Source organism: Lampetra planeri, chromosome 3 (genome assembly GCF_965212315.1).
Source record: "Lampetra planeri chromosome 3, kcLamPlan1.2.h2, whole genome shotgun sequence".
NCBI lineage: Eukaryota > Metazoa > Chordata > Hyperoartia > Petromyzontiformes > Petromyzontidae > Lampetra > Lampetra planeri.
In genome coordinates, this window is record NC_136109.1 from 20,291,462 (window position 1) to 20,316,861 (window position 25,400).

General features: G+C 43.9%; 2 protein-coding genes across 5 annotated transcripts in view; one reads left to right on the plus strand and one right to left on the minus strand.

Annotated features, from left to right (window-relative positions):
• The window catches only part of LOC144740450 (disabled homolog 1-like), a 35,598-nt gene extending 28,960 nt beyond the window's left edge, over window positions 1–6,638 (minus strand). For all 3 annotated transcript variants that reach the window (XM_078623344.1, XM_078623331.1, XM_078623337.1), the window contains exons 1-2: window positions 6,579–6,638; window positions 4,722–4,810 (exon numbers count right to left, since the gene is read on the minus strand). The gene's annotated coding sequence lies outside the window, so the exon portion shown is untranslated. The remainder of the gene's footprint in view (window positions 1–4,721; window positions 4,811–6,578) is intronic.
• Window positions 6,639–9,457: 2,819 nt separating this feature from the next.
• On the plus strand, window positions 9,458–18,149 carry PRXL2C (peroxiredoxin like 2C). Of its 2 annotated transcripts, none has more exons than XM_078623371.1 (6): window positions 9,458–11,139; window positions 11,789–11,857; window positions 14,042–14,095; window positions 14,625–14,730; window positions 15,211–15,342; window positions 16,744–18,149. In XM_078623371.1, exons 1-6 carry the CDS (start codon window positions 10,942–10,944, stop codon window positions 16,755–16,757), a joined length of 573 nt encoding a protein of 190 aa, XP_078479497.1. In that variant the 5' UTR covers window positions 9,458–10,941; the 3' UTR covers window positions 16,758–18,149. The 2 variants fall into 2 exon arrangements, with proteins under 2 accessions (XP_078479497.1, XP_078479491.1); XM_078623365.1 differs by having other exon boundaries at window positions 16,789–18,149.
• Window positions 18,150–25,400: the final 7,251 nt, after the last annotated feature.

Here is a 25,400-nt window from a genome sequence, read left to right on the forward strand (position 1 = left end):
TGTATGTGTAAGTGTGACAAATACAGATGCATTGCTGACATTGTTATAGTTGGCTAGGTTTTTATACACCACGTGAATAAACACACGCACATTATACACAGCACACACACCTATACACACACCCAGTACAGGCAAAACACCACAATTACACACACATATATATATAACAAAAACAAAGAACCCCCGTATAGCCTTTAACAGACTGTTGGGGCAAGTGCTGTTAGCGAGCACCTATGAAGGCTGGAACGGTACACGAGGGGGTGGGTGGCCAGCACCACGCCCGACCGCCTTTGTCTCCCTAGTGGCAATGTTTACACACCGCACCAGGTACTCATTTGAGGCTGAGTCAACCTAGGGGAGGCCCGGGACCGGTTCAGAAAATCGCCACTGGTGTTGGCCGTGAATGGGAATCGAACTCGTGTCGCCGGGTTCATAGCGCAGCGCGCTAACCGCTGCACTATCGCTCCCCACATATAAACACACGTATTCACTCACATACTACACACTACACCCGCACACAGACATATACCCGTACACACGCGAGCTCTATAAGAGCCATAATATATCATTTTCCTATTATGTTCACTTGAGTGATCATGCCAACGATTGTGTGCATGGGCCATGGCTGATATGCATTTGTACGTGCTTGTAAATGTGTGTCTGTGTGTGTGCACATATATGTATACGGTATCGATGTGTGTGTGTGTGTGCATCATGTGCATGTGTGTATACGCATATGTACATGCGCTCTATCTTGTACATGCTTATATTGCATGCCCTTTACAGGTAATTATTGCGTGCATACATTTGTGTGTGTGTGATCGTGCACACAAGTACTGCATACATGTGTGCGTTGCTGTGTATTTAGAGGTGGCACGTGTGTGTGTGTGTGCGAGTATGTAAGTGCATGCGTGTGTTTTTGTATAGATTTATAGGTATGTGTGTGTGTGGCTGCCTAACGGTCCATAAGGATAAATGGGGGATCTTTGTCTTTGCGTATTTGTTTATATTGGTGTGTGCGTGCGCTGTACAGTAGGTAGGGTATAGGCACGTGGGCGCGAAAATATTAGGGTTGTTAAAGTCGTTAGTTTTACCCGCTAAAAATAGGTTACGGGAATGACACACACACATAGAAATGTCACGCAATACGTGTCACGTTTTTTTTACCATTTTAAATGAGAAACGGAGGGAGCTGCCACAGTGGTATGGTTAGGACAGTGGTCATAAAATCCAAAAGGTCGCCAGTTCGATTTGATCTGCAGGCGTGACAGTTGCAACAATGAGACAATTTTGTTTAAATGCACCCACCCCCGTCTATGACCCCCCCCCCCAGCTGTGTAAATGGATAAAACCACGGATTGTCCACGATCGGCCGTGTCGTGTGCGATGGGGGATCTGGTCAGCGTGGAAGAGGAGGAGCTCAAATACGCATCTGGAATCCGCTCGAAGAAATGGAGGCTCCTTCCACCAGCAGTGGCGTTGAGCAAAGCCATTGCGGGGCTGCACCCTTGACCTTCTCTACCAAGGAACGCGGGCAAAGTGGACCGTCGTGACATTTTTGAACGTTCGCAGGCGCCAAATCAGTGCACTCGTTGTTAAAATTTCACCGGAAGCCAATGACCGCTTCCTGACTTTTGCAACCGGTAACCAATTCTGGAAACGGTTTCTGTTTAACCGGTAGTCGTTTCGCAAACCTCATTTTTATGTTTGCATAAAAAATTCCTCCTCGACCCGTAACAACCCTATAAATTGCTTGAGGAGTCATTAAATGGCTGAGGAGTCGTTGGTTTACGCTGTGCAATTTATGCGAACGAGGTCGAAATTATTGAAAATATTACTCTTGACCCAACAATAAACCTGTGATCGCACACCGCTCCTGATGCGATATGATAACTCCATCTCTATCATTGTTGATTATAAATACATATCAAGTAAACATTTGAAAAAAAATATTTTCCATTGAACACACTTTTTTTTCGAACACACTCTATTTTGGTGGATAATTTGTTATCGTTGAATGTCAATGGGCTTTCGACGATGGTTGTAGGTTTATAACTGGACTGTTGATGATAAGGAGGAAATTGCATGGGTGTAAATGTCAGAAAATTTACTACCTCTGCGTTTGCCAAGCCCACAGTACAGACCCTTGTGTTTAAAAATAAAATATAGATAAATGTAACGCTAAATATGACAGTTTAATTTCATACGTGATGCTCTGCACACGTGAAAATGTTTTCGTCTGCACTGCCGTTACATGCCTGATCATCTCATGCAGGTTTTACTCTGCATTGAGATTCATAGTTTGGTCAGCATGGTTGCAAATGTTTAAAAAAGTAGGAATAAAATAAAACAAGAAAACGCATGCATATGCATGGATTCTGTAAAGCTTTCCAACATGCCTCTGTCCTCAGAATTATTCAATGAGCAATAATAACGTTACGTTTCAAGCTGCTTATCGAGGTCACACAGAGAATGACGCGTGACGTCGCGAGATGACGGCACAGGTAGTGACGCATGACAGCTGACATCTTCGGCCGTTATGGCGCAAGAAATTACACGAACTTTAATTCCTGAAGCCCTCTCGTGGCCATCAGACCTCGTCATTGACGTTTAGCTCCTGAACATATTGCCATAAGCAAAATACAATGGCGCAAGAACCAAGGCGAATCTTTTCAGTGCTGATTATCAGGTGCATGTTTTGGGCAACCGTTTGATAAATGTATCTAGGGTAAGTGCTTCATAGCAATACAACTGAATACTAAAGTTGAATTCTTATTGGAGCATCGTTATAAGAGTGATCATACCCCCCAATCCAAATTTTACATAGACAGAGCTTAACAGTGCTAATCGTTTATCCTTGGTTAGAAAGCTTTAGAAAGAAATACTAAATTGTGGTCTTTTGTCGTGAAGATTTACGAATGCATAGCGATTCTAAAGTTGTGTTGCCCAATATTTAATGGTGCTGGGTTTTTTTTGCATTTGCGACTCGTGATTAAACGTTGCTCTGCCTTGGAGAGCGACCTATCGGTCTCAATGGGCTATTTTGCCTGGTCATGAATAAAGGGGACATGAATGAATGAGGCATGTTCGTTTAAGTATGCTCGGGCAAACTATATGCCAAGACGATTAGCACGGTTGGCTACGTAGAAGTTCAAGATACATACGTTATCTTTCACGTTACGATATTCCATTATCATGTTGGTCGTCGTTTAACCAGTTTCTCTTAAGTCTTAGTTCGTATTTTTTAGTTTGAGTTCGTATTTTTATTTTATTGCTTTTGCACTTTGTTGCACCTCCAGTGCAACTAATGATTACTTAAAAGTTATTCAACTGCAGTTCACTAAGCATACATCTGCCATAACTCTTCTGATCATTGCAACTTATAATCTGTATTGTTTTTAACTCACATGCTGCCAGTGACACTGCAAAAAAAATTAAACGAACAACGAACTGCTGACGTTATGTAACCATCATACAGCCAATTACTCTGGTAAAAAAATAGCAAAGCACTAATTCAATGGGTAATTTCTATTTATGTAGAACAATAATTATTGTTTGTTATTCCAGAAATATTTTGTCAGGAAATGAAATACTTTAAAAAATATTAGTGACAATAGATAATCAAGACAATGGTGTTTTGCAAAACGGACAATCGGATTAGATTATTTTGAACCTTACATCGTACGATATACATTCGTTTATGAACTCGACAAAACCAATATCCCTACACATTTCATATTTAGTCAGGGTTTCGATGATCATATGAGCGATGGGGAGAGTGCTTGTTTCCATTGGTGAACCTAAGCTAGTAGTGGAAATTCCATATTACCATGTGGCAGCCATTCTCCCTGTACGATAACCTATGCTAATATAATACACACACACACACAATGACACCCCTGTAGGGTGTATAACATGTATTGCCCGATATGTATGTTCATCCAAATAAGACTGGGGACTTGTAGCCATCATCACGCCTGACCGCATTTGTCTCCCCAGTACCAATATTCAAACACAAAACCAGGTGCTTGTGTATGGCTGAGTCGACCTAGGGGGAGACCCATGACATGTTCGCACGTGACTTTGCCACTGATTTTATTCAAGACGGGGACGTGAACCAAGGTTACGGGGATAGTAGTGCAGCGCTTGATGCACTGTGACACACGCACACAGACTCGATCTATGGGCCTCTGCACGCACACAGTTTCCCTGCTCAACCCATAAAAGCCAAAGACCCAATCCTTATTGCGCTCACGTCTGCAGTTGTGAGCAGGGAAGACACACACACATATACACACACATATACATAGAGAGAGACATACTCACATGCACACACATATGTACACACACGTCACTCGCACACATGTATGATACACCAATGCACTCACATGGTATACACATGCACACTCACCTATATTAAATGTCATTCACACACATAGATGATAGACCCACACACACATCATACGTGTAAATACACATACTCACCTGCATTACATTTCACACATACACTGCGTAGACACACATATATACATATACACAAACTCACCTGTATTAAATTTCACTCACATAGGTACACCATATACTGAATGCATACACACAGTTATACATACACAAGTTGTATACATACACCTACAGAGTATATGCATATACATACACTCACCTGTGTTAAAATGTCACTCACAAACGTGCATCATACACTGTTTACATGCACTGACACTCACCTGTAAAAAAATATCCCAGGGCCCAGGTAAGGCGTGTGACAGGGCTAGCTGTTCAGTCGCTCACCTTCCGCAATGAGCAGGCTCGCATTCTGACAGAAAACCCCACACAGACACAGGCAGAGAGAGAGGGAGAGACCCCAAAAAAATTAATGAACCACCCTCCCAACGTATTGCAAGCCCCTTTAAAATGTCCACTATATGCCTTTAGAGGCAGAGGGTGGGGGGGGGGTTCCTGAAAGGAATTTAAATTGTACATTTGGCCAACATCATCATCATCTTGGAATTCATGACTTATTTTCACATGCTATTTTGAAGGCGATGCCACAAATGTAATTTTACGTGGCTTGTATGTGGGTATGTGTATAGATATTCCACATGTGCATGGATATGAACAACCTATGCGCGTGTGTACGAATATCCTATTCCGGGGTGGCGATGGCTATTATGCACGCCTGTAATCCAACACCATAGAGGCGAGCGTTGGTGGATCGCACACATGTAGTGAAGCTTCCTTCCCCTTGGGCGTCCAGGTCGCCGTACCCTGGCTTTCCAGGAGATGGCGGTACGGCAAGCGGATTAATCCTCCACCTGTTTCCATCTGTACGGGGGGAAATGTTGCTCGCCTCGCACGAATGGGGTTTATCCAGGTGCTCTGGTTTCCTCGGTGGCGAGATGTTGACTACCTCGCCTGGTGTACTTGGAGGTCGTGGATTCGATCCTCACCCCGACATATTTGGAATTTGCGTGTCTCTCTCCCCGTGATCGCATTCATTTTTCTCCGGGTCATTCGGGTTTTCCCTCCACATTTAGAAACAACATGCGTTTAGAGTATTTGGCTGCTAGAAATGTCCACTTGATAAGCCACTTCGTTGAGCTATAATTTGTGGCCAGGTCGCTTCTGAAATAGAGCTATATAGCTCAGTGGGCCTTACCTGGTATAATACTAGTTTATAGTTTAGTTTAACTTTTGTGCAAACGCTCGTTAATAGGCTACACGCACCTTTATAGAGCAGGGCACTATATAAAAAGCTGCAGAGCTTGGCCAATTGCTGGCACCGGTTCACCGCCTGGCTACTGCCCTCCCGCTTGCCCGTGGTTCCTCGCGCCTCTGAATCACAACAAAATCACTGTGCGCATTCCAAATGTGTCTATTTAATTATGCATCCTACAGTACTGCTATGCGTATCCTATGGGTGCGTGTACGCATATGCACTACAGTAATACGGTACCATATACTAACTACCCTGCACTATATACGAACGTATAAATATCCTACTTATGTGGAAGTGCATGAATGTTCTAAGGATCCATGCCATCTTTGTGTATAAGGAATGTCCTATGTGCGAATATATGTGTATTCATTTGCACGTTGCATGTGAATGTGTTGGTATGAATGTCCTATATGTTTTGACGTATTTTATATATGCTCTGTATACGTGTACAAATACCACACACACGTGTAGAGGTATGGATATCCTAGACAGTATTGTGTATGCTAATGAATATCCTCTGTGTGCGTACGTGTGCTAATTTCCCCCGTGTTCGTATGCCTTTGAATACATATTTAATATGCGCTGCTTTGGCGTATTGTGGCTGATTAATAAATTAAAATAAAGGCATCTGTTCCACTACCAAAAAAAATCAAAGAACAATTCAGTTCATCTGCCTATAGGCCTCTCTGGGCCAATGGTGTTCGGCAGCATCTATGAAAGAATGCAAACTCTACACAAGGTTTAACTTTATAGGTCTCCACTGCAGAGTGTGGCTTATTAAATGCATGCATTTGCGTGTACTAATGTCCTATAATGTGTTGAATTCATCTATTTATATACTGGACAAATACACACTCACACTCACCTGCATTAATTGTCCCAGGGCCCAGGCAGAGCCGTGTGCTAGGGCTGGCTGCTCAAGATGCTCTGCTCCCACAACGCACAGCCTCGCATTCTGACAGAAAACCCCCACACACACAGGAAGAGAGAGAGGGACCACCCAAAATAATGAATCACCGTCCCAAAGTACAATGAGCCCCTTTAAAGAGCAACTATGTCTCTTTAGAGGCAAAGGGGGTCCCTGAAAGGGATTTTAATGAAGCATTCTGACAAACATTATTTTAAAGCTAATTCACATTTGAATGTTATTGTGAAGGCAGTGTAAATTATATGATTGAATTGTATGTGTACGTTCTGCCAAAACAACTCGCAACTCTGTGTTTTGGTAGGAATATTTGATCCAATCTCTATCTTTATTTTCATCCAATTTGATCAAATTTTATGGCTATGCTACTGTGATGGGTGCTCGATCACTGTGGCTCGTCGATGCCCTATTTCATGTTTCCTTTACGTTATTTGATGTAAATAGGTTTTCCTGCACAGCGTCTAAGGAAACTTGTAGTATTAAGACGCCACATAAATCCAAATCATTATTATTGATGTTATTGTGGTGCAAGACAGTAACACTGCAATGTAATGTGGGAAATGCCATCTGGGGAGAGGCTGGCACAGTAGTGGGCTGATTATCCTGGCAGATCCAACCGAGGTGGTAAGGTCACATCCACCACAGTATAAAAAACGGGAGCCCTGGCTTGGTGCAAGGGGCTGCTACGAGCCCTTCCACTGTAACTCAATTATCACTAGACCATGAAATAAAAACAAAACCATGTGCCATTGGCCACACTTCAATTAGTAGAGCCAGAAGACTGAAATCCCACCCTCTGGAAATCTCCATAAACAACGGGCAACTGCTTTACTGCAAACACCGAATGACGGACGGAATGCAAGGGCTGATGAGTCAAGATTCCTTTGATGACCTCCTTCGCCACGTGACTTTAATCCCCAAGTGGAACATTGCGTTAAAACCTGGGTAAAGTATATTGTAATGGATGGGCCAAATCAGCTTTATGATGGCAAGAGGCTACAAGATTTATGTGCTTGTAATTACACATTCGCTGTTCCTTCACCGGTACATCCACAAGCAAGAACATCCACTGGACTATGTAGTGAAAATACAATATGAACTCGATACCAGCAACTACCATGGAGTTGATCTATCCGCTAACTTATGACTTGTCATCTCTACAATTCTCCTGACATTCTTCCAACAGAGGAGCAGGCATCCACCTAGGACCACTTTCATACCAGCAATGCCTAGATCTCCCCTGAGCTGTTCAAATTTGTAACCAAGTGTTTGATCACCTCTTGTAGCGAAGATTGGCATGTTCCCTCCTCCTAATAATGCAGGGAATTGGGTGACGTTAAGGACTTTGTTCATACAGCTGATATGGAAGTGCTGCAACCCATGCTTATTTGAATAGTGAAACATAATAATGTAATCCAATTATCCAGAAAAGCCACGTAAATCTTAAAGCTTTTTCAGGAACGCCGAATTTTGATGTTTGGCCAATTGTACGTGGGCCGAAACCAGGGCACCTGGAGAAAATCCATGTGTAGTGACGTCAAGAGTGTCACGATGGTGGTAGCGCCAGGCACTGTCATAAGAGTGCTACTGTGCGTCTGGAACCTCTTTCTGGGGCCAGAGTGAGTACGGTATGCGTACGGGCCCATAGGGGGCAGAGTCCTGGTGGCAGCCTGAGAAAGGGAAAGTCAGGACGTGGTAGTGAGGGGGGCCCGGGGGGGCTTGAGGGACACGTGACGCTCCGCCGAGATCCCTCGGAAAGGGTCTCGAGGGGGGCGTGACCGAGGGCGGAGCGGGGCCACGCGTGGAAGCATAAAGGGGCAGTCCTGAGAGCATTCGAGGCTCGTCTTTGGAATCAACCCTGGGTGCTGCATCTCTTCGGGCTTCATTCCCCATCATGGGTCAAGCAGCATGCAGGCTGACCCATTCGTGTAGTTAACCCGCAACTCGCATAGTTAACTGTGTAGCTATCAATTAGCAGCAGAACCAGTGTACGTTTAGTTAAGTTATCCTGTTGGAGAGTTACTAAATAAACGTGTTGCCTCCAACTCATGTGTGTGCCTCCCTACAACACACTACACATGTACAGTAATTCAGATGTGTTCGTACCATCGTTCACAGCGACGTGAATTGGAGAAGATGCTGCCCAAGTGTGGAGGCCCAAAAGAAGGGTGACCACACACAGCGCTCTACATGGATTAAGGAATGTATTGCTGTGATGCCATCTACCAGCTGTCTAGGAGCCCAATTCTGCAACATCAATAATTTCCAGGCAGTCTCCCGTTCCCAGTACTAACCAGGACCACCCCTGCTTAGCCACTGAGATATAACGATATTGGGACACTCAAGGTGACTTGGTCAATTATAAAACTGCCCAGCATAGGGGCCGTCCATAAATGACGTCATGCACCTGGGGGGGTCAGACATTTGTGACGATGTGACGAGGGGGGAAATGTGACGTCACATCAAAATGCGCAACTAACCCTACCATCAAAGGTTTGTACACGAAGCCATTCAGATATACAAACACAGACATAATTTCAACCGTGATGATGGGTACAAACTTAGTAATCATTGGAAAGATGTTATCAACCATGCAAAAAAGATTTAACTACACATTTTTGGACCATCTTATCTAACAGGCACTATTCTCCAGCAGCATAACAAAATGCGGCTTTATCGTATTTAATTTACCCACCCAGCAGCATAACAAAAAGCAGTACTTGACCACTTCACAACTCCTCCTCCCCCGCAGCCCTTCCTGGCTCCTCCCCCCTTAACCACTATATAAGGTCGTACCTCTTGGGACTTCTCTTCACTTGATACAGGTATTTTGCTGTGACAGTTTCACCTGAAGACGGAAGCTTGTGTTGCCTCCGAAACGTCGTGATTTTTTATTTTTATTAATTTTAATTTCATTTTTTACCTACGTGACTTTACCGAAATAACTAAGAGTATGAATCCTTGCAGTCACGAAAGCTTCAAATCTAAAATGGTGAATGGAAACCCAGAACTGGTTAAGATATCACTCACCACTGCTGTTATCTGTTGCCGGGAATTGAACGCAGGTCGCCAAGCCAACAGCACAGTGCAAGAACCACTAGGCCACCGCTTCACACATATACCTACACAAAATAAAGACAAAGATCCCTGTATAGCACATGAGGGGGTGGGTGGCGAACACCACGGCTGGCCGTCTTTGTCTCCCCAATGCTGACGTTAACACACTGCACTAGGTACTAATTTATGGCTGAGGTGACCTAGGGGAGGCCCAGAACCGGTTCAGATGTCACCAATATTGGCCGTAAGCGGGTATCGAACTCAGGTGGTCGCGTTCGTAGCGCAGTGCGCTAACCACTTCAAACTCGCACCTATACACACAAACACTTACAAACATACATACAATATACCTACAACTACATTCTCATATATACCTAAAAATGCACACACCTATACACATACACCTACATACACGCAAACGCTCATATGCATTGTAAAACCCTAAAACCCTAACTGGACAGCCCCGGTATGTATTATATACATGAGCTGTAGTTTATGCTTGAGTGAACTGTGACCGAAAGGGAAAAAGTATATATGCGTGTATTGTGTAACCTCAAGTCAGTGTCAGGTTACTTAGATACCGACCCTGTTTGGCGACCCTAAAATACACACATCACGCCAACCAGCAGCTCACAGAGAGACGGGGACACGGAGAGGGACACGAAGAGACACGGAGAGACACGGGGGAAAGTAGTGAGACAAGGAGACACAGAGCAATAGGGAGACACAGGGAGGCGATAGGTTGAGACTCGGAGGCACACAAGAAGACGAGGAAAGGGAACAGGCAGACGCAGAGACAAGGAAACAAGGACACGTGAGCAGAAAGAGACACAAAGTGATAAACGTTAGGTTACACATACATACACAGAAACACAGAGGCATACAGACACTGGGAGACATACAGAGACTCAGGATACACACAAACAGACCTAAGTAACAACACAGACACACAGACTTAGGGAGAAAGCCACAGGAAGACAACTACACATGCAGACAGAGACACACAAATACACAGGGAGACAGGCAGAAAAAAACGTGGAAAGACAGACACACGCACACAGTTAGACTCCAGTAAAGACACTGAGGCACACATATAGATACACAACATAGAGACAGGAAGACAGAGAGACACATTGCGGCCTCGGAGGAAGGCAACACACCCAGTTAGACCCCAAGTAAAAACGCAGAGGCACACGGGGGCTTAAAAGCAGAGGCAGAAAGACAGCGACGCGCAGAACTTGGAGACATGGGGCCACCAAGTCCACCTCGCTGCCAGGAGATGGAGCGCGAGGCGAAACCTTCCCCGCTGTATCCCTGCACCCCGGAGAATCCCCTGGAGGTGGAGGAGGTTATGCAGTGCTATGTGTACGACTCCCAGGGCCTGGGCGTCACCTTCAGCAGCCTCTTCCCGCAGCACGGCACGACCATCGTCATCCTCGTGCGGGTCAGTGGGTCAATCGGTCAGCGACCGGGGCCAGGCGGTCGGTGAGTGAATAATTCAGCGGGGTAAAGAGTAAACATCTAGATGGAGAGGTAAGTCGGTGGATCAAAATAGTACATAAGTGGGGCAAGAGCTTATATTCAAGGGGTCAGACTATCAGTGGGAAGTTTGGTAAGGCAGCAACTGAGCCAAGAAGGAGTGTCATTGGGTCAAGCGGCCAGTATGTCAATAATAGCTGGTTCAGTGGTTCAATGAGTCAACAACTGGGTCAAGTAGTCAGTGTATCAGTGGGGAAATAGGTCAGCATTGCAAGGATAAGAAGTGAGTTTCTGGCTAGGTCAACGGGGTGACTGGTGTAATAGTAAAGAGGTCAGAAAAGAACTGGGTCAATGAAAAATAGGTTAAGGCACTATGCAAGGAGGTGGGTTCGTTGTATTAATGCACAGTGTGTGAGAATGTTTGTACGTATACGTATGGAGTAAAGTCAAGTCAATTTTATTCTTGTATGGATGTGTGAATGTGCCTGTGTGTGCGTGGCCTCAAAGTGCATCTAGCCTGGCACAAGTGCCGTGGCGACGTCAATGACAGGTGTTGTTGTGTGTACGTGTGAGTCTATATTGATTAATGTGTGCATGTATGTGTGTGTGTACAGCACTTCTTATGCTACGCATGTCAGGAATATGTTCAAGATCTCAGTCGAATTCCAGAAAATCTTCTCCAGGTGATACACTGTCAAAACACACGCACTCATACGTACACACAACGATTACGATCACTTACGTATCCTTAAAGTCAGTTGGGGCAAGTGTTATTAGTACACATGCAACAATTCACCTTCTTTACGATTCGATTATCACAATTTGGGTTGATGATTAATTTCAATGAATCAATTGGCTTTGCCGCTGTGGTGCATGTAGCACCTCTAGTGGATGCAGGGGTCATTATGGGCGGTCTCGTGGTCTCGCGATCTCGTGGTAGCCGCTTGTTGCGAAGCCTCACGGTTCGAATCCAGTGGCCTTTTTTTTAAATTAATATAGCGGTTGGCGAGATGTTAACTACCTCGCCTGGTATGCAGACGGTCGTGGAGTTTGCATGTTCTCCCCTTGGTTGAGTGGATTTTTCTTCGGGTCCTCTGGTTTTTCCCTACATATTTAGAATAAACACGCGTTTAGAGTATTTGGCTGCTATAAATTTGCACGTGATAAGGCAGTTCGTTAATCTATCACTTGTGACCAGGTCGCTTCTGAAAAAGAGCTATATAGCTCAGTGAGCCTTACGTTGTAAAATAAAAATGTGTTTAGGGTGTATTTACCACAAAAATAGGCGCCGTCTACTTTCGCAGTGTATTTGTGTGAAGGCGTCATCGTCCACATTTTAAAACTTACACCCAAATTACTCAATGGGGATGATACATAGCAACCACCGCGCCCCCCGGTTGTGATAAGTTGACAGGAATCTTCCTGAACAAGAGTCACGAGACTCAGTGAGGCTTACCCGGGGAAACAAGTGTGATCATAACAACAACAAATACATACATAATATGCGCCCATTGTATACACCGTAATAAAATTGAAAATAATCCATTCTTACGATCAATTATTTGGTTCGTGTTTTGCGAATGTAATAATTGAGTTTAATTTGATACCTTAAGACCGGCGTTATGGAATTGTGTAGGCAGCACCAGCTGACTGTCTCCATAGCGCAGCAAGTAAAAAACATACTGGGTTATTGTATCATGCTGGATTTGACCCAGAGGAAACCCAGGTCAGATTCAGATGGTATTTGTCACTGATGTTAACTCTAACTGGGTTTTGTACCCAGGGGGGCGAGTTTCATAGCGCAGTGCACGAACCACTACATCACCGGTCCACACCATACACAAAGACAAATGTACACATACCTACAGGAACACACATAAATACAAACACTTACCAATACTCGCCATTCGCCACTAAGTGACGGTCACGTCACCATGGCGACTGTGCCAGGCCAGGTGCACTTTGAGGCCACATGAAATGTTGAATGCTCGCTGACAGGAGGTCAAGGGACGGACCCATGTACAAATATACATGCATGCATGTACTGTTTGTGTCTAAATGCATAATAATGCCCTTTATTTATCCAAGGGCTCTTTTTCACGAGAGTCCTGCATCGGGATTTTGCCAAATCAATCAACACGATAATTACCCAGAGCTTTTGTCATCTATTCCCTTACTCCTCCCCCAGCGGCCAAAAAGCAATGTCTAGGGCAACAAATAACAACAACAACAACTACGGTCACTGGGGGGGTCGTGTGACAGTCAAAGTGTTAATGAGCATTTTGGCCGAAGGGAGGAAATCAGAGTGTCTAGAGAAGACGATCACCGCATCGCCGCGCTTTCAAGATGCGCTTCTGCGGCCGTCTGGAACATTCTTCCTTTCGATATTAGGAAGCCACTGGAGCTTTGTACGTTTAAATGATCTAGATTGAAAGCTCATTTCTTTAGAACTCCTTTTTGTGTTTAGTTTCTTGTCCTTCCCCCACACCTCCGATTAGCTTGGTTGGCTACGTAGGGCGCGAAAGAAGTTCAACATTCATACATACAAAACCAAAGCATACACGGGCAGAGCACTCAAAGGTACAGATAGACTGATTCAGACATTCATTCCTGTGATACCATCTCCTGGCCACGTCACAACCCGAGCCTTAACATCTGCTATTCCTCGACAGTCTCCCATATAATTACCAGCCAGGCTCACACCTGCTCAGGTGTCAAATTCCGAAGTGATCGGGCACACTCATGGTGAAGCACCCATATGCCTTCGCATACACATTTATCATGTATATGCACACATGTTTGTGTACATTTGTGTAAGTATTTCTGTGTGTATTTACGTGTGTGCATGTGCGTGTTTTTTTTTGTAGGAGGCAAACGTACGGTTGGTGGTTATTGGTCAATCTATGCCACGTCATATTAAGGTAAAAAAAAAATCCAAATCCGATATAACCCTCGCCTCATCCAACATGCACCTCTCGTCCAATCTCATATTACACAGAACCCAGGGAAGTGTTGTAGATGTAATTGGGAAAAATATCATCCCATCTCATTTGGACAGAGATCTCAGGTAAATGTTGAGAATGTAATGAGGGATAGAAGTTTGTGATGAGTTGGACGTGTGTGTAGGATAGAGGGTGGAGGTTACTGAGATGGTATTAAAATGACACCCATAGGCTGCCGACCAAGGGGAAGATCTAAAAGCAGAGGCTGGTGGCAATGATACCATAAATGCGTACCTTAAAGGACGTGTCGACCCATGTTGTAACAAGGGGACGACCTGAAGCACAGACCATGGAGTTCAGGTGTCGACTCTGCAACAGCTGTGGGATCTGGCAGGAGGAGGGGACGCAATGGCGAGGTGTAGGGGCATCAATGGAATTGGATAACCTCTTGTCCCAGACCATGTCTCAAATTTGTCTCGCGTGATATTTCGTGTTTCATATGGAGCAGCGATTCCGTGAACTCACGGGTTACAGGCACGAGCTATTTGTGGACCCAGATCGAGACATTTACAAGGCACTTGAACTCAAGATGGGAGAGGATGTTGACAAGATCTGTAAGTGTCTTCCTACACCTCCGTGTTCTCTCTTCTCCTCCCCATGTGTTTCCTTTGTTCCCTTCGTTTCTTCCTTCATTTTCTTGTCACTATTTTCAACTCCGAGGTCTCTCTTATCATCCATATATTCTTCCAATAACACCCCCATATCTCCATTCTCCTCTATATGTCTTTCACTGTCATATATTCCCTCCTTTCCCACACCTCCCTTCTCTTCCCTGTCTCCCTTATCTTCTCCCTGTTTCCCTTATCTTCTCAGTGTCTCCCTTCTCTCCATATCTCCCCCTTCTCCCTCTGTTTCTTTCCTTTATCTCCCCCTATGGCTCCCTTCTCCTCCATGTGTCTATTTTTTGTTTGCTTTCCCAAGTCTCCACAATCCTCACGTCTTCCTTCTCCTCCCTGTTATATCCCCCCTCCCCTCGCCCCATGTTATCATTCTTTAATCCATGTTTCCCTTCTCCTTCCCATATCTCCACACAGATAAAAGTCCCCATGTCCACTGCGGGCTGTGGTGGGGGGTGGCTCGAGGTCTGTGGAGAGCCATGTGGAGCGAAAGTTTTGATTTCCAGGGGGACCCGAAACAACAGGGAGGTGCCTTAGTGCTCGGGCCAGGTCAGAAGAACCGTCACCCTAATTGTAACACAAACTCCAATACTAACCATAACCTTGACCCCCAACTATATAACAATGACCCTAACTCACACTACAACTGGTGTCAAATGCAATTTTAAAAAAAATGGTTGCAGTGTTCTCAACTGCCTTGCTCAATTGAATGTTCTACAACTCAGAGTGAATCTTGATTTGAAGCTTTCGTGACTGCGTGAATCCATTAAAACGTCGTGATCTATTATTTTTTCTACCTACGTGACTTTACCGAAAGAACCAAAGAGTATGAACTCAGAGTGACTACAAATTGTTCTCAATAATTTCATTCTTTTGCGATTGCACACGCAGCAGCACTGCGATTGGCTGGATGTGGGTTAATTGACCATGACAGTATAGAAATGCTTCATTCATTTTTATATATTATTTTTCAGTGAAAGTAATTAATTTAACTCATCATTTTTTTCTTCTGTATTTCAGTAGTTCATAAAAAGCATATACAGTGTTTGTTTAAATCCATAGACCGAGCAGGTGCCTTTCCTTACCTAGCTCCCCTGCCCTACGTGTGCGAGCCCCTTTGGGTTTGGCTTCCAGGTGAGAAGGGTGGAAAGAGGTCAAGCCTCAGGTGTTCTTTCCTGTAGCTGTGTTCATAATTAAAGACAATGGTTGTGATTGACCGCAATGGATCAATATAAAACAAACAAACCATTAACAGTGTATTACATGGGACGCTGTGCAACATTTGAGGATTGCAACAAATTCACGCGCAGGAAATTTGCTCCATTTCATTTCAGTTTAACTCTTCTCAATAACCCTAAACCCAGATACTTTAACTACAACATCAGCCCTAACACTAACCCAAATATTAAATCCATCCAAAATCCTAACATTAAACCTTCTCGAATCATACCATTATCCCTAGACCCTATTTTAAAAACCAAACAAGGCCATAATATTAACCCTAACCCTATTACAAACCCTCACATTAACCCCAAAAATAAACCCAACTCTCATCTAAAAACGAAACAAAACATTAACCCGAACCTTAGATAGTTTCTCCTGTTTCTGCTACTGCTCATGAAGATGATTATATTGCTCCTACTGCTGCTGATGCCCATGATGACCATGACAAAGATTTTTCGATTTAAAGCTTTCGTGACTGCAGGGATTCATCTTCTTGGTTCCTTCGGTAAAGTCACGTAGAAGGAAAATAATAAAATAATAAAAATATAACATTATAAAATACAATTCTCACGACGTTTCGGCCACAACGCAAGCAGCCTTCTCGACAGACCTGTTCTCCACCTGAAGACGGCTGCTTGCATTGTGGCCGAAACGTCGTGATAATTATTTTATTATGTTTTATTTGTATTATTTTATTATTTTCCTTCTACGTGACTTTACCGAAAGAACCAAGAACATGACGAAGCTGCTGAACGCTGTGCCGGGTTGCAGGAGGCCGCGTGCTCTTCTCCCACCGCGACGAGGCTGTGCTGGATCACACGCCCATCAACCGCCTCCTCGTGGTCGCCGGAATCCCCCCCGTGGACTTCACACACGGACACATGGTCAAACACGTGTGACCCTGACCCTTGACCCCTGACCCTACAGGAATCTAATACTAACCCAATATGAACGCTGAACCTACTATAAATCCTGACACTTATTCCTTAAAGCTGATCTTGAGTCGTTGAGGATGGAAAGAGTCAAGGGCAAGGCCGTCGTGTCTTGGAAATATTAGCAGCGTTGGTATTAGTGTTTGAATAGTAAGTGTAATATCAGTGTAAGCAATAGAAACACTGCAGTGATATGAGCCTTATGCAAAATACAATTGTTTACCAACTTCGTGTGCATTATTTTCATAAAATAAGCAGCTGAACTTTAGAGTTTTTATTTATATGATGTCTGGAAGGCCAATAGGCTGGTGGACTGAGTTAGTTTGCGTGGAGAGATGGATTTTTGTTTACTGATGATGTACTGTTAGTATAGTAATACTAACAATCACCCTAAAGCTAGAGATAGCATTGACCCTAACCATCACCATGAATCTAACAGCAGCTCTTATGTTAAACCAAACCCAAACACTAACTCTGACTCTAACCCTAACATTAAAACATGAGCGCTAACCCTATCACAGCAAAGCAAAACTAGACCCAGACACGGACCGTAACACTAATCCGTAACATAGAAAATTATTCGAACACACTGGCCTTAAAATGGACCACAACCATTACACGCACAATCACTGAGAAAACTCTAACCCTAACTAATACTGGTCCGAGCTAACATTAATATTGACACCAACCCAAACCTTTCTAGGGTCATCCCGTGAGTGTTCACCAGGGGGCAGTATTGGCCTAATCCGTGTTCATAAACAAAGATGCCAATTTATCCTTGTAGACTGGCAGCCTATTAATGATGGCACGGTTGCCTAGCTACTCCTGCATTCCCAGTACTATTCACACTCTGCACCAGGTACATACCCATTTAAGGCTGAATCGACCTAGGGGAAGCACAGCGCAGGTTTACATTATAGCCACTGTTGTTATCGACTTCTGTTCATTGGGTTCGCAATGCCAAGGAAACCAGCGTGACACACACACCCTAGTGTAAGAGAGACACAGGAAATACCACATTAATATGAGTCAAGTATGTTCTTTACATATTCCTCTTCGTACGTATGGAGTGCTGCAGAGATAAGCAACCGATTTTTAGAACAGCAACACGTGTTATAAATGTATGTCTAAGTGCTTTAGATTTTCAATGGCAGCGTTTGCAAGCTTTAGGAATTAAAACACAACCAATGTGGAATTCTATGCAATGTATGGTGCTCATTTTACATACTACTGTATGTACATAATATATGATCGGGATCACCCTGTGAATGATAATGAAGATGCTGCCGATGATGTTGTTGCTGCTGCAAGTGATAATGGTAACAGATGTATATGTTGCTGGTGCTGATGGCAATGTTGCTCAAAATAATAACGGTGAATATAAATATGCCGCTGCTGATGATGCTATTGAACACGGTGACGAATATAAATAGTATATGCTGCTGCTGATGAAAATTAATGTGCTGTCGTTGCTGATGATGACACCGCTGTTGCTGCTGATAGTAATGAATACATCCTGCTGCAACTGTTACAGCTGATGATGAAACTCACTTCCCGTAATCAACTGCCCTGTTAATGACCTTGTCCCTGCTTTATCCAATGTCCCATCATTGTTACAGAAGAACCGAGTCGTTGGTCAACATTACGAACTGTATACACGCGCAACACCACATACACCCACTAAACACAGATTTAAAAAGCTTAAATTTGCCACAAATGTAGTCGAATCTGAACATTACTAGAAAAAATCCCAAAACACATTTTATTTAATTGGACCCCCAAACATTAAAACTCCCGAGGCTGACAGTTTCACTCATAAGGTGGGGTCAGTTTTATCTTCCTCATTGCTTTAAGTTCTGTGCTAAACACAAAAATATACAACCCCCATCATCGGTGAACCAAGTCATTTGCTTCCCGGAGAGCTCGATGCTAAATCTGATAGAAAGTGGACAAAGCCCACGACGCTTTAAAGCTTTCGTGACTGCAGGGATTCATATTCTTGGTTCTTTCGGTAAAGTCACGTAGAAAGGAAATAATAAAATAATTCATTAGGACGCTGTCTTTCCGACAGCTCTGTTCTTCACCTGAGGACGGCTGCTTGCGTTGTGGCCGAAACGTCGTGAGAATTTTAGAATGTGAAATTTTTATTATTTTATTATTTCCCTTCTACGTGACTTTACCAAAAGAACCAAGAATATAAAAAAGCCCATTACCAGTACATATTGTACTTATGAACGTATGTATACAAACAAATATGTTAAAACAACAATGCATATATTCTAATTTATATTGTCATCCCTTATCAATCCACTGCTGGATAAAGGACTCACCAACTCAATGATGGGGGTTGTTTGACCACACTTTACCAGGCTAGTCAATAAGAATGGCCACTTTTGTCTCTGCAGTGCAGCTAATTAAAACATCGCACCAGATACTCATTTAGGCCAAGTGGACCTAGGGGAGGCCCAGCATTAGTTCAGATATCATTTGCCACTGAAGTTAGCCATGGTCAAGAATCGACCTCACGGGGCATGCTTTGTAGCGCAGTGCACTAATCACTATGCCACCACTCCCACAAGTAATAAACGTGTGTACCGAACCGTACACGTGCACAAACATATGCACACTCGGACGCATGTACGCACACACATTATTGGAACACACAGAAGGCTGGCAGACAGATTCAGGGAACATATGGGAGATGTTGCTACTGACGACCTCGCTAAATCAGTCACTAAAACATGTATAGGATACAGCAGCATCATATGTGGTGTCTTCTCCAACTTCACTATTCTCTGGGGAAGAGGAGAGACTTGAGGCTCAGAATCAGTGGCACACCCAGATACAATCTTAGGAAGGGGTATGTTTCCAATGGAATGCAAAGTCACTAAAACATTTCCATCTGGAAGTTCCAATGGGTGCTGAATCATAATATGATATCAGACTATTGATAATGTAACGATTTGTTCACTTTTTGGAAGAGTGTGATGGTTATGACGTAAACACAAATTTAACATTGACATGGTAGAGTGTGGTAAAAAAAAAACACTACCTGGCATTCCACAAAGCAGTCTTATCCACTAAAAAGGAGTGTAGGATACACCACCCGTGCAAAGTCTTTTGTTTTCTGTTTTCGAAAGGCATAGTCACATTTACACCCCTCACTACAAGGGGTGGAATGTTAAACCACCACATTTGGCCAGTCAGTATGACAAAGTTAAACAGTGCGATTTCCCCGCAATAACGTTGCTTCGTTTAGTATAGGCTACAACAATGGGTAAATAAAGTTGCACATGACCCTGCAACATTTGTTGAGGCTTCCTTCGAAATGTATTGTGTTGATTGCAATCAATTGGCTGGACATAGGGGGTTACACGATCATTCACAGGAAGCTGAATTTGTATATAGGCGATGGCAAGAAGATAACACGGAAAAAAATATTAATCCTTTTTGTAAAAATAAAATACATACACGCGAGTTATTTTCTCGTATTTTTACCATTTGCACGTATATTTACTGCCCTGACGGTTAAGGACGTTTTCTTTTATATGCGGACGGAAACTGCTTTTCTTCGCCATGATCCCCTGCCGGGGTCACCCAGGTAAAGGCGGGTAGGACGGGGTCACACCTCTGGGGCCTCTATTTTACTGCACCGAAACTTCTTAGGCAGTGATCTTGTTAAACACCCCCGTAAAAAAATGTAAGCTGTGTTGTAAAAAAAAGCAACGAGAACTGTAGTTAGTGTTCGACATAGGATGTTACTCAACATTTTAAAGAGCGCAACAGTTAGATGTGGGAGCGTTGCGCAACATTTAACTTCAACTTGAGAACCCCCCCTGCCCCACCCCCCCGAGTGCCATCTCATACTCCGAGGGCTCGGTGGCGAGATATTAACTACCTCGCCTGGTATACAAGAGGTTGTGGGTTCGATCCCGACCTCTGACGCCTACTGTATGTTTGGATTTTGCATGTTCTCCCCATGCTAGCGTGAATTTTCCTCTGGGTCCTCTGGTTTTTCCCTCAACATGCATCTCGATTATTTAGAGTATTTGGCTGCTATAAATTTCCATATAAGCCACTTCAAGGAGCTATCATTCGTGACCAGGTTGGTGTGGAAAAAGAGCTATATAGCTCAGTGGGCCTTGACTGGTAAAATAAAAAGTTAATAGTTTTACTGTACAGTGTTTAATCACAGCACAACAACAAACGATATCATGAAACACGAACGATACGGTTATCGTGGCTCTCATATCGCAGGGTAATAACATCTAACAAACAAGGCGAGAGAGTATTCGGAATGGTTTTTGGTAGCGAGGGCCCTCTTCAAGTGCTGAGGCCTAATTGCATTTTAGTGAGTGCATCATGTCAACATTCCCCTAGTAAACACGGAACTTGGGTCAACATTTGGTCAATGTTCGTCCCACGGTTCCAACCACATGCCAACGTTGACCCAACGTTGTACATTTAGTGGGTCACCACCATACCCTATCCATCCTTGCCAGTGTGTATGCCTCAGTGTTTTCTGAGGGCCACTTCATGGAAATGTCAATAATTCAGTTTTCGCAGTGCCAGAAGAAAACCTTTATATTTATTACTCTTTGGTTCTTTCGGTAAAGTCACGTAGGTATAAAATAAAATAAATCACGATGTTTCGGGCGCAACACAAGCGTCCGTCATCAGGTGGGAAAGCATGGTCTGCTACTGAGGCAGACTGTTGTTAAAGGTTTGAAATGGGTGTAGCCCAAGGGTCATAAAGAAGTGGCCGGGCTAGTGATGCTAATGTGAGAAATTAGCATGTAAGTGTAAGATAGGAGAGCGGCCTCCTCGACGAGGGCACGGAAGTGGCTATGTTAATGTGAGAGATTAGCATGTTAATGTAAAATCAAAGAGTGGTGCAATCCAAAGGCATGAGAATGCAATGCAAAGGACATGTGAGCATGAGAGATCTAAGAGAGAGGCATAAAGAGAGAGAGAGACACACACAGAGAGTCGGAAAAAACAGCTGACATAGGCAGGTAGGATGGAAACATCACAGTCAGTTAAGACTTTACCTGGTTAATAACGTCCTTCCAATGATTGCTCAGTTTGTACCCATCCTCTCGGTTGAAGTTGTGTCTGTGTGTATATATCTGGATGGCTTCATGAACAAATCTCTGAAGGTAGATGGTAGGTTTGCACAGTGTCTCCGTCTTGGAAAACAATGATCAGCAACGGCAGAGGTATTGGTCCTACCGTGTTTCAGATCTGCCTTGTGTTCAAGAACGCGGTCCGAGACATGTCATTTCGTTTCCCCAATGTAACTGCTGCCACAACCACAACTCAGTTTGTAGACACCAGGGTATTGCATGTCAGGAATCATATCCTTTACAGATGGGATTAAATCACGGATTTTGCGTACTGTGTTGAAACGAACCTGGATCTTGTGTTTGTTTAAGATTTTGGAAATCTTTTTGGTAACCCCTGCTATGTATGGTAAAGTGATGGCTTTGGTTGGATCCTCAGAAGGTTGTCTCCCCATGGCTGGGAGGCATCTTATTCTAAATAACCTGTTATTTGTTTTTACTAAAACCTAATTGAAGGAAAAATGTAGCACAGTGCGCTAACCACTATGCTACCGCACCCCACCATGCCAAAACAATAAACTACAGATACACAGATATACACACATTATACATAAACACATGCCCACAAACACACCACACAAATGTGATAATACAGCAATACACTTCCTTATTTTTGGGGGTTTTCATTTCAGCTTTAATTTCAAAATATATTAACATGCTCACTGCTCCAATCCACCCACGCAACCAAGACAATCTCTGCCCCGAATATGGAATTCACGTAACACCACCTACCTGAAGGCCCAGACGATGGTGATTATTCGCTATTAGTTAAGTAGCCTTCCCCAAGCCACACCGACGAAAACGTTGATGTATGGGGCAAGGGAAGGCCTTCAATCAGCAGTGCATTGATGCATATGCCAGGAGACGTAACATTAAGGTCGGATCAATCAACAGCAGCAACAGTAGTAGCTGCATCACCAGCATTATAATCATCATCATCATATCATTATGATCAAAATGAGCATCATCCCTCCGTGGTATATGAAGTAAATTGTTACACTTTGTGTTGCAGTCAACAACGATGGTGGTCCTCTGGTGCTATATGGTTAGACCGGCTCCTGCCTTATGAACGTGGCATTTCCATCACCCACTCAGGGCTGCCAATGAAGACGAATTGCACCCCACGCTGGTTTGAGCAGGGTAGTCGCTGTGTCTTTGACTTGTGATTGTCACCGTTATCACTAGTATACTGTTACACATGGGCTGGCATCTAACCCAGACATCGGTTCATCAGGGGGCTCTTGCCAGAAATCCGTTGTTTTTTGTTAAAGCCACGATCAGATGAGTATAATTTTCTTGGTAAAATGCCTCGCTATCGCTTAAATTAGTCACTTTTTGTTGTTGACGTTGACGATTGCAATACCGCGGTGACAGATGCTGTTTGCTGAAAAGAAACAGGAAGTCTTGTAGTGAACTTGATAAGGGATGTTTGTGGGGGAGGGGAGGGTTCTGTGTCCGTTTGTGTGCGGGCGTGTGCGCTGTGTGCACGTGGGAGGGCCCTTTCGGTGTGTGTGTGACACAAAGGATTTGTACGTGTGCCCTTGTTTCTGTCTCTCTGTTGTGTTTGTCTTTGAGTCTCTGTGTGGAAGATCTTCATCTGCCTTTGTTTTTTGTGTGTGCGTGTGTCTGTGCATCTTTGGTGTGTGAGTGCTCCTAGCCTGGCACAAGCTCTGTGGAGATGTTACCGGCCACTTAGTGGCGAATGACGGCTGTTGTTGTTGTGTATGACAGAGCAGTGGTTTAGTGGTTAGCAAACTGAGCTATGAATCTGGCATCCCGAGTTCGATTCCTAGCCACGGCGAACAGTGGTTATATAATGAATGAGTCCTGGGCCTCCCCTAGGTTGATGCAGCAGTAAATCAGAATCATGTGTGATTTTTTTAATATCAGCACTCGGGTGAGAAAATAAACTGGTTGGGGTTCTGGTCACTCCACACCCCTTGTGTACAATACTGGCCTTCATAGATTCTCGCTTGCAGCAATTGCCCCTAACAGTCTGTATGCCACATATGTATACAAAAAAAAACATACGCAAACAGGTACTACTAAAACAAAAACATCCACACACAAAGACAAGAAACCACGCGTACAATGAGATTCCCACACGTGCAGAGACGCGCACACACACCCTCGTGTGTGCACATTCTTTACACCGCCCGGCAGTGACACGTTCCCACACACCTGGCCTCTTAGAATTTCAATTACAGAGGGAAGCGCTTGTATGACAAGTCCTGACCGGTCTCGTACATTTCATTACGCGTAAATACAAACACACACGCATACTATGCACCGTACGTATAACTATAATGTATATATAGATGCAGCCTATGACCAAATCATCTGGAATGCAGGTGATCTTGTCAGATCTCGGGAAGCGAAGCTAATCTAGATGGCAACGATGCATAACCAGGTGTTAAAGGCTGCAGAGCTATGCTGTGGGCAGTACAAGGCAGTGCAGCAATTATCAATTGTTCTATTGTACTTCTATGCTCCTACACCTGTGCTCCCCCCACCTAACCACTGACCAGCATGGTGAAGTATGGTACGACCTGCACAGTATAGGAAGGACCTCATCGAGCAGTGGTAGACAAAGGAGCTGTACACGTATATCGGTTAGGCAAAGACATGTATATGTAACACGGAACTACCGGTACTCTTATCCGTGGTAATATGCGGGGCCAATATCGAGGATCCCATTATCCGCGGTGTTATCTGCAATTTTACTCCTCTAAAAAATGTAGTCACGGAGATAACTCGACAGATAATCGGATGTATTTTTACATGATTCCTATTATGCACGAAACAATTGCAGATAATAGGATGGAGTTCCACAAACACATTTGTGAAAAACTTGTGGATAATCTCGGGTCATAGAAAAAAAAGTGTCCGTGGATCATCGGAAATTATGCGTACCCTGAAGCTGCCGCAGATAATTGGAGTTGCGGATAATAGGACCGCGAATAAGAGGCGTTATCCTGTATAAACATACCATGTAGAAATACATATATGTACATATACATATGTAGTGACATCAGGGGCGGTTTCTTCATTAGGGCGATTGGGCGACGCACCACCAATGTCATTCAACCATAGAGTCACGCTAGCCGTCACTGTGCCTCTGGATATAGTCCAATCAGCGTCATGCTACGTTCTGTGGAGTACCGCCTCTTTTTGGGCGATTTCCCTCCAGCTGAGAATCGCCCCGAGTGGTCCCATAGACTTACATTCAAAGATGTTTTTTTTCGAACGGGGGCGCTGCAATGCATTCTCTATGGCTTCCGGGAGGGCTCGCACTAACGTGCTTACGTCATCATACGTGCTTACGTCA

What these genes read in the sequence shown, in the direction of transcription:
- PRXL2C (XM_078623365.1), top strand. Translation starts at nt 10,942, where the DNA reads ATGGGGCCACCAAGTCCACCTCGCTGCCAGGAGATGGAGCGCGAGGCG. An exon ending in CCATCGTCATCCTCGTGCGG is followed by an intron (nt 11,140 to 11,788) that starts GTCAGTGGGTCA and finishes GTGTGTGTACAG; the next exon opens with CACTTCTTATGCTACGCATG. An exon ending in CTATGCCACGTCATATTAAG is followed by an intron (nt 14,096 to 14,624) that starts GTAAAAAAAAAA and finishes CATATGGAGCAG; the next exon opens with CGATTCCGTGAACTCACGGG.